Source organism: Pagrus pagrus (assembly GCF_965226575.1).
Source record: "Pagrus pagrus genome assembly, chromosome: 12".
NCBI classification, from domain to species: Eukaryota; Metazoa; Chordata; class Actinopteri; order Spariformes; family Sparidae; genus Pagrus; species Pagrus pagrus.
Genome location: NC_140196.1, coordinates 25,214,613 through 25,230,236, shown reverse-complemented (window position 1 = coordinate 25,230,236; position 15,624 = coordinate 25,214,613). Strand labels below are relative to the sequence as shown.

Sequence of the window (15,624 nt, the reverse complement as noted above, 5' to 3'; positions counted from 1 at the left end):
GTGGCTGTATAGATATTATTCAACAGAGCCTGAATGATGTCAGAAGAATCCTTTTGAAATGTATGTTTATTACTTAATTACTTACTTAATTTGTGCACATAAAAAAACAGCACCATGTCCGACTGCGCTTTGACAAGATCAGGTCCAAACACCCCAACCTAATTGACAGTGAGATGCAGTCAAAATATATATTTGATATCTAATCTGAAAGACATTATTTCATTATTATTCTTATATGTATAAATATTGAAAAATAAAACAAACGTACAGGCAGAGTGAGAACCCCTCCAGTTGTTTGAACCATACTTGGCTAGAAGTGAATTTGGCCTGTCTCAAGTCTACTAGAGTACAGTAGCACTACAGTACAGACAAGAACGCACACTGAGAAAGGCCTTTGCATGACCCTCAACTTACTGTAGCAGAGCTCAGGTTAGAGCTTGTTGTTCTACTCAGTTAGGGAGCTCTTCGACTATTAGTGGCAGGTGTGTCGAACTACTGAACTCCTTCATTCACACTGATCTCATCTGACTCTGTTTCAGCAATACTGGCCAGTTTTTTTGAATTTTGTTTCTTTTTGTTTTAATTATGGTGAAGTGAGCCTTTAGACTTGCTTAGGAGAATCACCCAGTGTGCACACGTATTCATCGTAGGTCATTCAAGATGTAATTTGTGTGAAGCTTGCGTATTATAGTATTACTTGCCCTGTACATATATATCTGTATTAATTCCCAAGCTGACAGCTTGCTTATACTGTAAACATTCTTGCTTGTATAATATTACACAGAACAAATGCATTTTCATATCTAAATTACTGAAATTATCACAAAAACATGACCTACTTTTTAATTTGAGGAGGAGAATCAAGTAAAACTAAGTCTGCTACACGGCCAAATCAAATAGAAATCAAATTAATATACAACCAATTTAAATGTCTGCAGTGAAAACATTTTGGATAGCCACAGATTTCAGGTCTCTGACTACAAATACAAGTTCAAAAGGTAAGAGTTTCTGGGAGTGAAGGCTGCCCTGACCTTCCACATATGATACCGACTGACCGCTGTTCATTTGAGCCATCTCTGCAAAAGCCAGCAGAGACTTCAAAATAACATGTCAAAATGTCACTATCTGCTGACGGCACCTGAAGACACACCGCACCAAAATAAGGTTTCTGCCTCCCATTTCATCATTTGATTCTATATGTAATTGCATTAGTGCGTATACCGTGGAGTCAGCTGTTGTATTTTAACAATATACAGTAACATATCATTTGTACACTCAGAGAAAACCACAAAAAGACAGTGTTCTGGGAATAGAAATAAATCAATTGAAGAAAGACATTGTAAGGGTCGATATAAAGTTGCTATTTATTTCATATAGAGTATAAAGTACTGTAAAATATCACAAAGAACATGATTACACTTTTATAGATACAACATTTGGATCATTTCAGCTAACGTATACCAGAACATATCTGATATACAAACATGCAAGCAGAAGAAGTTTGAAGTCTGTATTGAGGAAATGTTATTCTCAGGCTTCCCAAAACTATTCTCTATTTCTATCTTTTTATATTTGCTGTGTCTTTTTCATTTATCCACTGCTTTGCTGACTCAAATAAGTGCAACATTGTTTCAGTGGAAATACATTAAGTTTTAGAACCATAATTCTGACATCGTAGTGTTCATCTTGCACGGTCAATATTTAATGATACTGACTGATTCAGATGGAATTATCATAAATATTTGACATACATCGTATGTTCTATGTTTTTGTATAAGCACAACAGAACAAACTTACAGAAAATAGACTTTTGGGAAGCCCTGTGCACATGCTGTATGGTACAGATATATGTTTTTTATTACTGGATTTGTGATATAAATAGAGTGATGACTTGTGTGACTAATATGTGATCTAGTAGATATGTTAGGTGATCCAAATATATTAGTCTATACATGTTAGTCTTTACAGATATGTATCCTTTTAAATTCCTAACCAGCTACATGTCAGAAAGAAGTTTTCGGTGTGACGCACAATGTAACTCAACTTTAGTATTTAGGAGGATTTGTTTTGGTCTGCCAGGAGGACAGTGATGTTTCTGCGTGGTGGAACAGACTTAGAGTCTATTGGACTAGTCCTCATTTGGTTTTGAATAGCCATCAGACAAGTGAAATGTTGAACGTGCCATTCAACATGAGTGAGAGAAAAATGAACCAGTACAAGTTTTGGATTGAGTTTGAATTAAATAGGTTGGAATGCTAATGTTTCTCTTCTGACTGGGTGCTACAGTAAACACAGGTCGTAGCAGCAGCCCTTACTGTAAGGTCTGTGCATGTTTCCAGGCACAGCCACTTCTTTTGGTTTCTTTTTACAAAAACTAATCAGGTCAAGAAAAGGACTTGAATCCATTTACAATGGTGATTTGATCCAATTATGATGATATGTAAAGGAGTGGATGAACTGCTGTATAACCCTATTTGAAACTACAACTCAGTGTTTGCTCAGTTAGACAAAATATATATTTTTGCTCTTTAGCAGTGCAGATAACCCTTGACCTCTTAATAGGAAGAGAAAACAGTATACAATATTTATGTCGGGAGGTCTGGCTGGATTTGTGCAGGAAGTAACCAAAGGAATCACATTTTTAACCCACCAGGACTAACATGTGATGCGTTGTACCTCTGCCAGGCGTAGGCCTGGCGGGGATCATGCATTTGGTTGTGTCTCTGTGTGTATCTGTCCAGAGCTAATCTCTCATACTACTGGACCCCTCAGCCTAATATGTTTTGTTCACCTTTAGGACTGTATGCTCAAGGGCATCTCTTGGTTGCAGCGATTCACATTTTTTTGCAAAAACCTGTTTTAACTGCTCTGTTTTACACCCTCACTGACTGCTGACTGACTCCTCACTCCTCTTAACTGGCAAGCGATCAACAACTGCTTCGGTCTGGAATCTTGTTTCCTCTTGGGACAATATACATAACGGTCACGTTACTGTTGATGGATTCTTTTGATGGCATTTTACATCGCTGGTGTTTTGGAACCTGCATACTGTCTCCCCTTCATTACACACTGGACACACAGCTTGCTCTGCACACCCACATGCCCCCAGGAACGCCTGGTGGAGATCTGCACTCTGCTCAGTGCTCTTTTAGTTGACAGTAAAATCGCTTATGATAAAATAAAAATGGCTTCTTATTGTATGAAATCTGACTTCAATCACATTGTTCGTGTTACAAATGTTAAAAACTGAATATTTTTTGTTTGTTGTGGTGTATAGTCTGTGGTTTGACTTAAATACAAGTTCAGCCTCTTTCATCTCTCCATCTTACTGCATTCCTCCTCCGGCTCCATCTCCTTTGCCTTGCAAGTGCTTGGCTTTACTCTTGTTCTCCTCGGCATCCGGATCACGGCAAGTGCACTCGTCTTGGTCGCAGTCCGCCCCAAACTGAATGACCTGACGGCAAACAAGCACAACATTCAGCCCTTGGCTTCCAAAAGCCACTATAGATCTTTCAATCTGTGGCTAGATTCAAACAAAACCACAAAATGTGACTTCTCAGGCCTGTCTGGTGCAGATGTCATTTTTAATGGATGACTAAACCGAGAAAACACACATTCCATTAGGTTGGTTTCCCTGTTTAAGGCAGTCTGAGATGGTCTTTGATGGAATTTGATAAAATCCTGTGCACATATATGGCCTATTCCAGTGTAAGTGGGTGGAACAAAGTCTAGAAAAGAAGGATGAGAAGCAGCAGGGTAAAAGGAAATATTACATCAAGACTTTCAGTAAAAGCAGAGTCACTGAAAAATGCACTAGTTTAGGAGGCTTCCCAATAGGGTTGTTACATTTCAACTGTAGCAAAGAGCACGACTTTGAATGGCAAAAACAGACAATAAAAAATACATTTGCTTGAAGTGACCTAGCAGCTAGTGAACACTTTAGCCCCCACTTCTACGTTGTGTTTGTGCTGAAAGGTAAGTAGCGCTTAGTAACCCGAGCGTGGTCTTAGTGGACTTGTTGTATTTCCTCACAGTTTCAAAGAGGCCTCCAACGGCCCCCCTGAGGCCGATAAAGCGCACAATGTCAAATGGTTCAACGTGGCCTTTGAACGGCGAGAAACCTTGAGGGTCTTTGGGGGAAAGGAGGGAGGAACGCACCGCCGTGGAGGTGAACGGATGAACACATGTTAAGAATCAACAACAAGAGGCTGCCAGCTCTTGTCTAGGAAGCGAGCCATCACCACAGGTTGCAAAATAAACTCTGGTGCCCCGCGAAGCAGTCTGTTGCAAGAAATGTAAACATTCGCTCCTGGAGAGAAGGAGTGAGGGGGAGACGGAGAGAAAGAAACGGAGAGGGAGAAAGGAGAGTGGGAGGCTAGAAAGAAAATAAGGATGACGGCAAGCAAGGCGAGAAGGAGAGTGGGAGGTAGCGGCTTGTCGGCCTTCACTGCTGATTGCTCTCAGTTTTGGAGGGAGACGGGGTTGATGGCAGGGTAATAGTTTCACCGAGGGCTCTCAGTGAGCTGCGCAAGGCCCAGCTTCACTTCAAATGCCAGCAGTCCCATTTAAGATGAATTGGCGCGGCCATTAAATGTTTCCTTAACAGCTTCATCTCGATTCATTGATGCAGGCGCAGAACAAGCCAATCCTCCACCTTTGATGCCTCCTAACAACCTCTGGAAGGAAAGAAAGGGCTTGTTTTTGCCTCATCCACAGAAACAAAAGCCAAGTCTTTTGGCTGTTTCTGGGTGCTTGGATTAGCTGCCTCCCTGCTGTTTACTGCAACATATTCATGAACAGAATTCATGTGACCAGAAAAGGTTTGAAAGTGATGTGTTCAACCTCGCACGCAATCAAAACCAAATGTAGAGTCTAACACTACAAAATCATGTCCTCATTGTCCTCCTTCTGTTCGCTCTTTGCTGCTTTTACTACTTTGGCCCATTGTCGGACTACAACACAGACTCCAGTTAACAAATCAAAGGAAGATTGTGTGTTTCCATAGATGGTGTGGCAGCTTAGATCTTTTCCTCTGGAGCTTTTTCTTGTTGGCAGATGACTGAATCCCACCTGAATCATCTCTCTTGTATCCCTCCTCCCTTGTCATCGCTGTAACTATCCCCTAAAAAAACCAATACTGCATGAGCTCCATAAAAAGGAGGCAGCTGGCCCCATCAGACTGATCCAGACATAAATAGATATGAATATCGATTCAAATATTTGATGTTGTTCAGATGCGGGTGGCTTATCCTGCCAGACACTGGAACAATTTGTGAGGTGGCCGTGTTAGAATGAGGTAAAAATCAAACTCACCTCCCTGTCATCCATGTGTGTTTATGGCCGATAAGTATTGCACTAATTTGCATGAAATACTCCAACTCCCAAGTTTTTTCTTGTGTGCCAGCGGAGAGATGATGTGATGTGGGTCACGCTGTGTTAAAAACCTGTAACTTCCTACACCTGCACAAGTGGAGCCACATAGAACAGAGAGTTCTGTAAACAAAACCCACCATCCAGCGCTCTCCACTACCCCCCTCTGCTGCATCACTCTGCTGGAGCCGGGGTGGCAGTCAGGATGCTGACTCTCACGGCGGTTTAGTTCACTTCCTCAGAACGACCCCCGCTCGCTGAGCTGCTGTTTTACAGTGGCCGACTAAACCGCAGACCGTCAGACACCTCGCTTCTCCAACCCTCATACCCTTCACCCCCCCCTTCCCCTGTAAAAGAGCAGTTAGTGGCAGTCTGGCAGCTCATTTATTATGATGGCAGCTACAGACCCGCTGAACTCCTTCTCCATTTAGGAAGGAGCTGCCGGTGAGTCATGGTGTGCTGCGGACATGAAGGAGACAGCCGAGGCTCGGCCAACTGTAGGCCATAGGAATTAATAGGCAGGGCCCCCTGAATGAGTGTCATGAATGTGTGGCTGTACAGTAGCCAAATAGGGTATAGTGGGGGCGGTGGGGTGAGCTACTTCCCAAATGTCCACATGGAGGAGAAGTTCTCATGAAAGCACAGAAAAATAGGAAAAAAGATGTGTTTATGCAGAAGCAGTTGAGGGAATGACTGGCCTGGTTTCCACCACTGGCTGCTCATTATTATTCATACCATTCCTCTTAGCCACCCAATATATACAGCAATCATTTAGACCAATTAGTGTAATGTGATGCATTTGCATCTTGTAGCAGGCACGAACAACCTACCACCAGGGAGAGCATGTTAGGATGGATAAACACCAAGATATCCAACATATTTGTCAAACTGATTAGGCCTGCGTTAGATGTTTTTTATCTTTGAACGCAATTCGATTTTGGGCCCACTCACACTGTAGAGCTGCAATAAAAAAAATCTCCTCTAAGGATGCTTTCAATTAAGTGTTTTTTGGGGGACCACCACCTAAAATTATACAGCGGGGTTTTCTTTCTCGTCAGCTAAAACCTTTACAGTCTCATCGGGTATATTATGTCCTTACCTAAGTTACTATAGTGACTTCTGCATCAGAGCAATGGCTTGATATGAGAGGCGAGAAAGTGTATAGCAGCACAGGGTGGTGAAAACCTGCTTATTTACCATTTGAGTGGAAACGCTGGAGGGCACAAGTCTCCTCTGTTGTTTTAAGTACAGATGAGGGAGACTAAATAGGCGCAGTCGTTAACAGGAGAGAGGGGAAAGTAGCAGGGATCTGTGTTTGTTTGCTTAGTACAAGTCTCCTGCGTAGCGGCACAGCGCTCGTGCCAAAAGAGACGGATTTCTACTACTGTAAACAGGAAGAATCTGGCTTTGAATCCAGCTTCAGCTTCTAAGCTCCATCTTGATTGCAAGATGTGAGCCTGAAGCAAGCTCTACAACACTTTACCACCTTTTAAACAAAGTGGACAGAATTCGTAAGCTATATTATGTCTGTTCAAAGAATACTCCACAAATATTTTTATGATTAAAACAAAAACAGATGCTATAAAAGTGATGAAATTAATCTTTCTCTTGCTTGGTAAAGGCAGACAGGAGGTGTTGCACTGCAAATGTCTGTTTGTGTACCTTTCTGGTGGAGAGGGTGGAAGGGCAGCAGTCTCCTCCGTCATATTGGCAGTAAGCCCGGTTGTTGATGGTGTCACACCAGCCATCGCCTCCAAAAGGCTAGACACAAGTCATAAACAAGAAACTGTGTTAATGTTTTTTCCTCAAAATGATAATTTTCCCTCACACAGAGAAGAAAAAAAAGGACTCCGAATCTTCCCAGAAAACAGATTTTCAGTAAGTGGCAGAAATTGTCATACAATTACATTGTTAGGAACACATGTCAATATACAAATGATACAAATGAAAATAAACACTCACATTAGCCCAATCACAGCCAATCCAAGTTGTAACATGAGTCATACCAAAGGGTCAGTTGCATGCTCATTGGCTACTCTGACAAAGCTTAAGCAACAGGTAGCCGATGTGTAGCAAGAGGACTTCTGTCCATTACACAAGCTAGAGGCAGGTCTTCAATTCAATGCATAATTAGGCTGCAACTAAAAATTATTTTTATTGTCAATCAATCTGCCGATTGATTTCACAATTAATTGATTGTTTAGTGTATAAAATGTCACAAATTGAGCGCAAATGACGTCTTCAAATTGCTCCCTTTCTCCATCCAACAGTACCAACAGTTATTGACATTTATGCTGTTTTACTTTTTGAGTGAGGGTGACACTTGCGCAGGTCAGTCAGTGGGGGGAAGCTGGGATCCTAGTGCAATCTTTTATTTAACAATACAATAAGGCAGGTGTTTGGTTTTGACCTGTTTGGGCACCACTACCTTAAATGGTTAAAGAAAAGGTCAGCTTACACATTAGCGTTATTCGTTAGCGAGGCTTCTTGAGAACTGGACTCGTTGGACATCACAGAAAGAATGGTCCAGTCTAATAAACCTCGTAACATATTCAAAGTCATGATAAATGATCCAAGACCTGCTGCACAAACAGAAATGGCTTCTACTTTTGTGGGGTAGTTGTGAAGAAATGGAGTGAAAATAGTCTTTTGGCAGTCCAGAACAATGTGACAAACTGATACAAAGATTCATCTAGTGTCATTAAGTAAGCGAGGTTTACTTTTCATCTCATTAAGCTGATCTTTTATTTAAACTAGGATTGATAGAGTAGACAGATGTCTTTTGACGACTGTTCAGGTATGCTTCACCTTACTTAGAAAACCTATTAATGACAATTCCTCAAACTGTTTTTTTTTTTTTTTTGCAATGCTCTGGCCGGTGTGAGAGTCCTTCTGGAGTGGCACGCAAACTTGTGGAATTTAAGTTACACAGGATCTTAAACACGTCATGATGAAAGTCTTCTTAATGTTTTTCGACTAAACCTTGAGGGTTTCCCTGATGTGCCAACAATATGAAAATAAGTACTGAGTGCCAAAGATACTTTTGGCTTTCTCCGGTGGGCTGATGGAGTCCTTTCAAAGAGTCAGGCTTCTACCTAACCTGCGCAGAGGGAGAGAGCAGCTGCTGAGAAGATTTCTGCAGTTTTCTCTTCACTTCAAAGAGCTCCCTATTTGACGAATCCCCTTGCCTTTCCGAACTAAACTGCCGTGGCATAAATAAATCTATTTAATCGTTCTGGTTCTGAGTAAATACTTTACCAGCATTTGCACCAGATGCCTCACCCAAATCATTCCTAGTATGTAAATCTCTGAATTACCTTTATGGGCTCGGGCAGTCATGCATAATACTTGCTTAGCTTGCTGTCAGTTTTATTTGACTTTTAAAGATTTCAATAGCCGAGCCTTAATGTGGGTTTGATTCTCCGTTTCACATTCATGTCTTTCCTTGCTGAAGACTATTAAAATTAGCAGACCCCACACTTTGCCCACATGAGGTTAATTTTGAGGTCAGGGCTCATGTTGAGGTTAATTATTATTTACATTCCCCTGCAGGCAGCATATACCTTACTCTCAACAGAAATGCACAAACTCATGAAGGGTATTAAACCAGTCAGAGTTGGCTGTGCACCTCAGTCCCCCATGAGTAATTAAAAGGTCAACTGGTGTGGTTATTACCATTATACAGTAACTCCCTTCAAATCAGTGTAAACGAGACGTACAAAAGCAGCAGCAGCAGCAGCCAACCCCACACCAAGTTAACATAAATACTCTGACTCTTAGCATCGGCTATTTCTAAGGGAGCGTGTGCTGTCATCAGCACCAGCCAAGCTCCTCATCAGAACATTATAAAACACAGATATGAATTCTGGTGAAAACTCTTCTGTCATGCAGCAATATATTTACCTTTTACTTCCTACCAAGTATCTGTATCATTCTTTTAATAGCAGCCATTTCATCATCTCCCCCTCCTTCACCCTGCTCGCCCTGCTTACCCAGAGCTCTCTGAAAACAGTCGGGGGAGTGTGAGGTTTGCCCTTTTCTCTTCTCCACGTGACTCAAAGTGTTTTTCCTTTTGAGAGGAAACACAGTTCCTGGAGTTCAAGGGAGGTCTGTGTTAATGGTGGATGTAGTCTGGATCTGGGGTTTGTAAAACATAGGCCACCATAGTGTTCCAGGCATTATGGGATACAAGCCATAGTAACTGGTGCTCAGAAGAGAAAATACTGCGAACTAGGTTCAAGCAAAAGTGTTCTCTGGTCAATGTGTATACATGTACTATACAGAAAGTATAGATTGTACACAGTTGGTCTGCAAGCTTATCCAATCACTTACCTTACTTTTCATATTTATGGTTGGATCACTGGACTGAAGGCACAGTGAGAGGACAAGCTCTGCACAGTTTTGGCTGGTTGATTTGTACAAATAGCCAGCTGGTTGTGGAAACCAGCTTATTTAATGGTTTATTTTCCAGTGTTGTTCATTTCTTTGGTCGGACTTTGGATGGATTTTTTTAAAGGTACAACAATGCACAGCAACACATCGTATTCTTTGCTTTCATTCACCTTTTTCTGGGTCTATATCATTCACAATCACAGGCATGTAAAAAAGCCTTAGAAATCTGGTTCATGGCCAAGAAGGCCAGGTTCTGTGTTACCTGTGATTCTCTTAATCCTTTAACCTTCTATGAGAAACCCAGGTTTTCGTTTACATGTCTTAGAAATCATGTTACTGCCAAGGTCAGTGCTGACAGCCAACTTTTGCGTCTTTTACTTCCATATTACAGTAAAACATGATTTGTCACCAAGACACCTGTAAATCCCCCTTTTCACAGAGGGGTTTTCCAGCCATGGGCCAGCTATACGTCTGTGTCATCCAAATGACTCCAAATAGAGAGCATGCAGCCTACACAATCAGGTGCAGGTTTCGCGCGCTCTATCTTTCCACCTGTGAAACACAGAGACTTTTACGGTGAACCAATGGCGCTGAGTTTACAGACTGATGGCAAGTTATATAGACTGTTTTGCAGTCAAGTTGATTCTTAAACCTCCTGAAAACACATCAAGGTAAGCTGCCATTCTGTTGTATGGAATACAGTCGAGCAGATGTCCCAACTTTCAACATCAGACTCGTGACTTCACACAAAAACCACTGCACCACTGAGGTCTTGTAAGCTGTAAAGCAGTCAGACTCTCAGTAGTTACCTCCTGAGTAATTTGTTTAAATTCAAATGGAAGACTCAAGGGAAGTGCCAGGGAGGGAGCAGCCAGAACATGTTGGAGAGATAGTATTCAGTGGATATTCTGCAAACACAGTGTGGCCTGCTGCCACCACAAATTTGATCCAAACAAGTTACTATAAATGGATGTACGGTTATCAAGAGGAACTCGCCCAAAGGTGAATCTTTTTGGTTAAAATGTGTGCTGTCAAGAAACAGCAGGAAACATGGAAACATCACAAACTGGCACGCTTCATGTACGCCTCAGGACAGGAAGGCCCTGCAGTGGGTGATAAAAAACGCCCAGAACATAATTGGTACCCATCTACTGAGCACCAGTGACATCTGTGAAATGAGATGTCTGCACAAGGCCCAAAGGACACTAAAAGACAACAGCAACCCCAGCCACAGTCCGTTCACTCTGCTGCCATCTGGCAAACCTACAGAAGTAATACTGTCGTACCACCAGACTGCAGAGAGGCTTCATTCCTCATGCTGTTAGACTCTTCAATTCATCCCCCACACTCCATTTTATAAAATAGCTAATTTTGGAAAGCTAAGAAAGAATGTCCCAAATGGTTTGCTTTGTGGACGCACCTGTGGTTTTTACTCAATGTGGACTACTTTCATTCCACTTAATTGTGAGTTTGAAAAAAATGATAGTAATAATAAAAGAAAAAACATAAATTATTCTGCTGTCCAGCAGGTCTGTCTGTTGTCTGAGCTAACAACCTTACTCTACTGGCTGCCCTTAGTCTATAGAGACTCATTTGTTTAAATTGCTTTGGTTGTGTTTATCTTCAATTAAACAACTACAGCATGTGTTTCAGCTAAACTAGAAGAAACAGAGCCGTGCATAGCAAAACATTATTTAGCAGTAGTCTTGAAGTTTTGCAACAGATGCTGACAGATTGTTGAGTTCACTTTGGGTCCACTTTGTCTTCACATTATTGTAACCCTGATCTGTCATCTAAAGCAAAGAGCAAATATTCCGCCTGTTTGAGCCAGTGGAGAGCTTTAGGTGTCAGTTGTGTGGCAGAGGTTAAAATCAGAAATATTCTGTTTGTGTATATCCGGCCTCATGCAGAACCTTGTGCAAGAACAACTTTTCTTAATCTTCAAAGTGAAACGTACTTCTTTCACTTGTTACTTGTGTCAGACAGCAAAGCTATTATAGTGTGTTTCATGATGTGATCAAGGGGATTAACACAGCATCCACCAACCAAATGGTTTAAACCGATGGATTCTATCCTCTTTGTCTAAATGCCTCATATTAAGTGATGCATGAGTCAATGCATTTAATTGGCTTGCTGTTACACACTCTTATCACATCGGTCAAACATTCTGTGAAAGTGTGAATGTATTTTTTGAAAGACACAGCGGGTATTTTGTCACTGATGTAACTCTTCTGGGGATGAATAGCAGATATAACCATTACAGAACAGTGTCAGCCTGGCAGTTGTACAGGGGCTGCTGTGATAAGATGTCTGAGCTGACTTTGACACTCATTGTCAACTGGGTTTGAAGAAAGAACGGAAAGAGAGGTAGAGAAAGAGAGGGAGCAATGGCATCTGGATGAGATCTGGCATAAAGCATATGCAGCACATGTGGTCTGGTATAATTTACAGTGTTGTCATGGAGGAGTGAGTTATAAGCAACTGTTTTGCCTAGCAACATTCACGGGAAGGTGGAAGGGGAAAATGTAGTGCTGGCAGGTAAGAAGAATATTTTAATACCGTGAGACATCAACAGTTTATGTGTTCCATCCGTAGTTCCAGCCTTTTCTGAACCCAACAGATGAATGCCAAATAAAAACTATCTGGGTTTATGATTTTAGATGATTTACTGTCACTGCTAAAATATTACTGAGCAGACATGGACGTTAAATTGCTGATTAAACTAACTATCATTTATAACACAAATTACAGCACATGATATAAGATGAAATTAAATATAAGCCCAAAAGTTTAAATTCATGCTATAGCGGCCTCTAGAGGTTGCAATGTTTGTAATATCTAACAATATTAAGGCGTTAGAAGCAACAGACAACAAACTGATCATTTTGCTACCGTTACTTGATCAGAGTAATTGGGAGTTGATCGTTGAGGTGCAGGAGGAAAACGAGGAGGTCATCAGAATCTTTTACCCCTGAAATTTATAAATACGCAAATGTGCGTACAAATTAATGTTTTGGCCTGATGGTGGCACCACCATCAGTGTGAAAGTTCAGTGTTGACACTGGAAGTAGGAGCAGTTTGACAAAATAATCATTAATTAATGTCCACCATCAACTATTTTGGAAATACTTTATTTGAAGGGGTATGCATAAGACGTGTCAAGAACATGAAGGAGTCTTTATGACTGTTTAAGTGTCATTGGATCAGTTATGTCACCCTTAATGCAAGGTTGACATTGTTTGAGATGAATCTTATACCTAGCCCTCAGTTGGGTTGTAACAATTCATCCATCTAGATCAATACATCCATTCAATGATCAACACTCCAGTGTGATTGATGCGAGGTTAAAGCATCAATCTATGTCATCATCACATTTTTAAGACGTGTGTTTATTTTAAAATTCCCCTGTCACATCCTTATCGCCTTTTCTGTCCTTCTTCCTAAACATTCAAACAGTGCGAGCGCCAGGCAGATAATGGCAAGAAGCCCAGAAAAAGACAATGAGGATATTTACTCCCCACAGGAATAAATCAGCAGCATGGAAATATTTGGATTTTGGATTTAACGGGACATCTCACTCAGCAGCCCAATAACTTGTTGCTCTTGATACAGCACTATTAGCTGCTCTAGTTCAGCAATGTTGACTGAAAAAACATGCATGCAGGCTGAGGCCATGATGAACTGTCGGCATATGCAATGACTTAAACCAACAGTGAATAAGAAAAAGTATAAACAATACAGGTAATTGGTTAAGCTATGAAGAAAGTCCACTAGCCACTAGAGTTATTTATGCAATGTAAAATGCAATAGGCTTAAGCTCATGATGGTGACAAGCAAAAACAATTGTTTTGTCTCTTTGACAGTTAATGTTATTCTTTTATTACATGTTCTTGTTGTTACACCATGTTTTATCTTTGTTAGTGGAGTCAATTTAAAGTAAACTTGACTGCACTTAACCAGTTACACTTTGTGAGTCTGTGTGTGTTATTATGGCAAGATATGGTCCTGGATACACCTTTTGTAGCAGAACTACCACAGAAGCAGTTTTGAGGTGTCCATATGTCTATCAGTCAGTCTGTGGAAAGATTCTTTTCAGCACAAAAGCACAACAACCATGTAAGCAGTCACGAAACTTTACAGGTGTGTAGTGTACTTTGAAGATGGGTGTGGGCTGACCCATGAGTACAGAGTACTCATGTAACAACGGAGTGGCTGGTGTCTCTAGTTTATGTCTTGTTTCTTTTATAGCCAACCTATCAACCTCAGCGTTAGTGTTGGCCAGCAAGAGAGTAAGATAACTTTCTTATTAACACCTACTCATTTATAATAGTTTGTCACTGTAGGCTATCATTCTGTGTTTGTTATAACATTACAATCTTATCTGTCAAATAACAGGGTACTTTTATATTACCCTATGTTGCAGTTGATGGTTTCACAGCTCCATGTCGCTGCTGTTATTATGCGCTGGCTGGAGGTTAAGTTTGCATTCTGGAAGTCGCCACCCAATCATAATGTTTAGTCCTAGTTTACATACCTTTTGCTGTTATTTGGTGATTAATAACAAGCATAAACAGGTAATTTCAAGTGACAATATGATGGTTAGTTTGGACTTCCCACCAGAGTAGGCTCTGTGGTGCAATATCTACACAGCTATCATATCCAACTAACTAGTTTCAATGTATTGTGTATGTGGACTGTCATAAATATAAACTAAAGCTGTTGAAATGATCAATATCTCAAGATATTTCATTGAGATTTCATTGTGAGGTGGTGCTATCAGAGCCTCTCTTGTTAAGATGGCTGGATATGCTCATATGGGTAAATAGCTTTTTGAAAGCACACTGCTGATCCAATTTTGTCACTAGTGAGGGAATCGACAATGTAATGATGAAACAACTGAACTTGTTTTATCATCTTTAGTGAAGACTGGAGAAAGAGTGCTAGATTCAGTTTTCATATTGAGAAGTGCATCAGATTTATAAGCCTCTGGGTTTTCTGCTTATTATTATTTCCAGCACTTTTAGTTCATACCTATTAGCAACAAACATCTTCTGTCTTATATTAACTTGCTACCACTTTTGACATATTACCTTTCACAGTCACAAATGTAGTCATACATTGATACAAAAACTTAACTCCTAAAAGCATCCAGCAATAAATTCACAGAATGTCGTGTAATGTAAGCAAATGTAAGTAAGTATGTAAGCTAAAATTCTAATTTGTTACCTTGTCACTTTATGGGCAACTTTATCTGGCTGTCTTTGTAAAACAGCGAGAGATCCAGCACACACGGAACAGACTATTTTAAACTACGTAGAAAGATTGAAAAGCCTTTTGTCAGCCTAAACAATTGATCTAAATCTAACATAATCCACTGATTAATCGATTTTCTTTTATCAGATAATCCATTAGGTTTGGCAGGCGCACCAACATTTGATCATGCCAGGATCCTGAGGAAAAAAGCTTATTTGGCTAGATTTGAAAAGAATTCTTGTAAGTTTATGGTGTGAGAATATCAATTTCTGCCTAAGATTTGTCATCAGGAAATCTGAAGCACATTGCACACTGCCTCTGGTATCTTGAGTAGTGATGACAGCAGGGATACAGCATGTTTTGCTTCATGTTTAATATTACTGGAAAGGTCTGGCTAAGGCAGTAAATTTAATGCCGTTGTGCCCAGAAATGGTGTAATTGTTATTAGGATTAAGTATTCCCTATCTCGACATTAATAAAATATTGTTGATAATAATAGGATGAAAGCCAAACTGAGCTCCTCCTGACCTTGAGGCTTTGAAAGAACACATACTAGACATGTTATGTAAGAACAGTATTACGCTTTCACCTCAAAAAACGGAGGCACCA

General features: G+C 40.6%; 1 protein-coding gene across 2 annotated transcripts in view; it reads right to left on the bottom strand.

Annotated features, from left to right (window-relative positions):
* Positions 1 to 1,352: 1,352 nt before the first annotated feature.
* pappa2 (pappalysin 2) overlaps positions 1,353 to 15,624 on the bottom strand; it is a 76,744-nt gene continuing 62,472 nt past the window's right edge. For both annotated transcript variants that reach the window (XM_084369168.1, XM_084369167.1), the window contains exons 26-27: positions 7,033 to 7,131; positions 1,353 to 3,454 (exon numbers count right to left, since the gene is read on the bottom strand). In XM_084369168.1, coding sequence (XP_084225294.1) covers positions 3,326 to 3,454; positions 7,033 to 7,131 — 228 coding nt within the window. In that variant the 3' untranslated portion in view covers positions 1,353 to 3,325. The remainder of the gene's footprint in view (positions 3,455 to 7,032; positions 7,132 to 15,624) is intronic.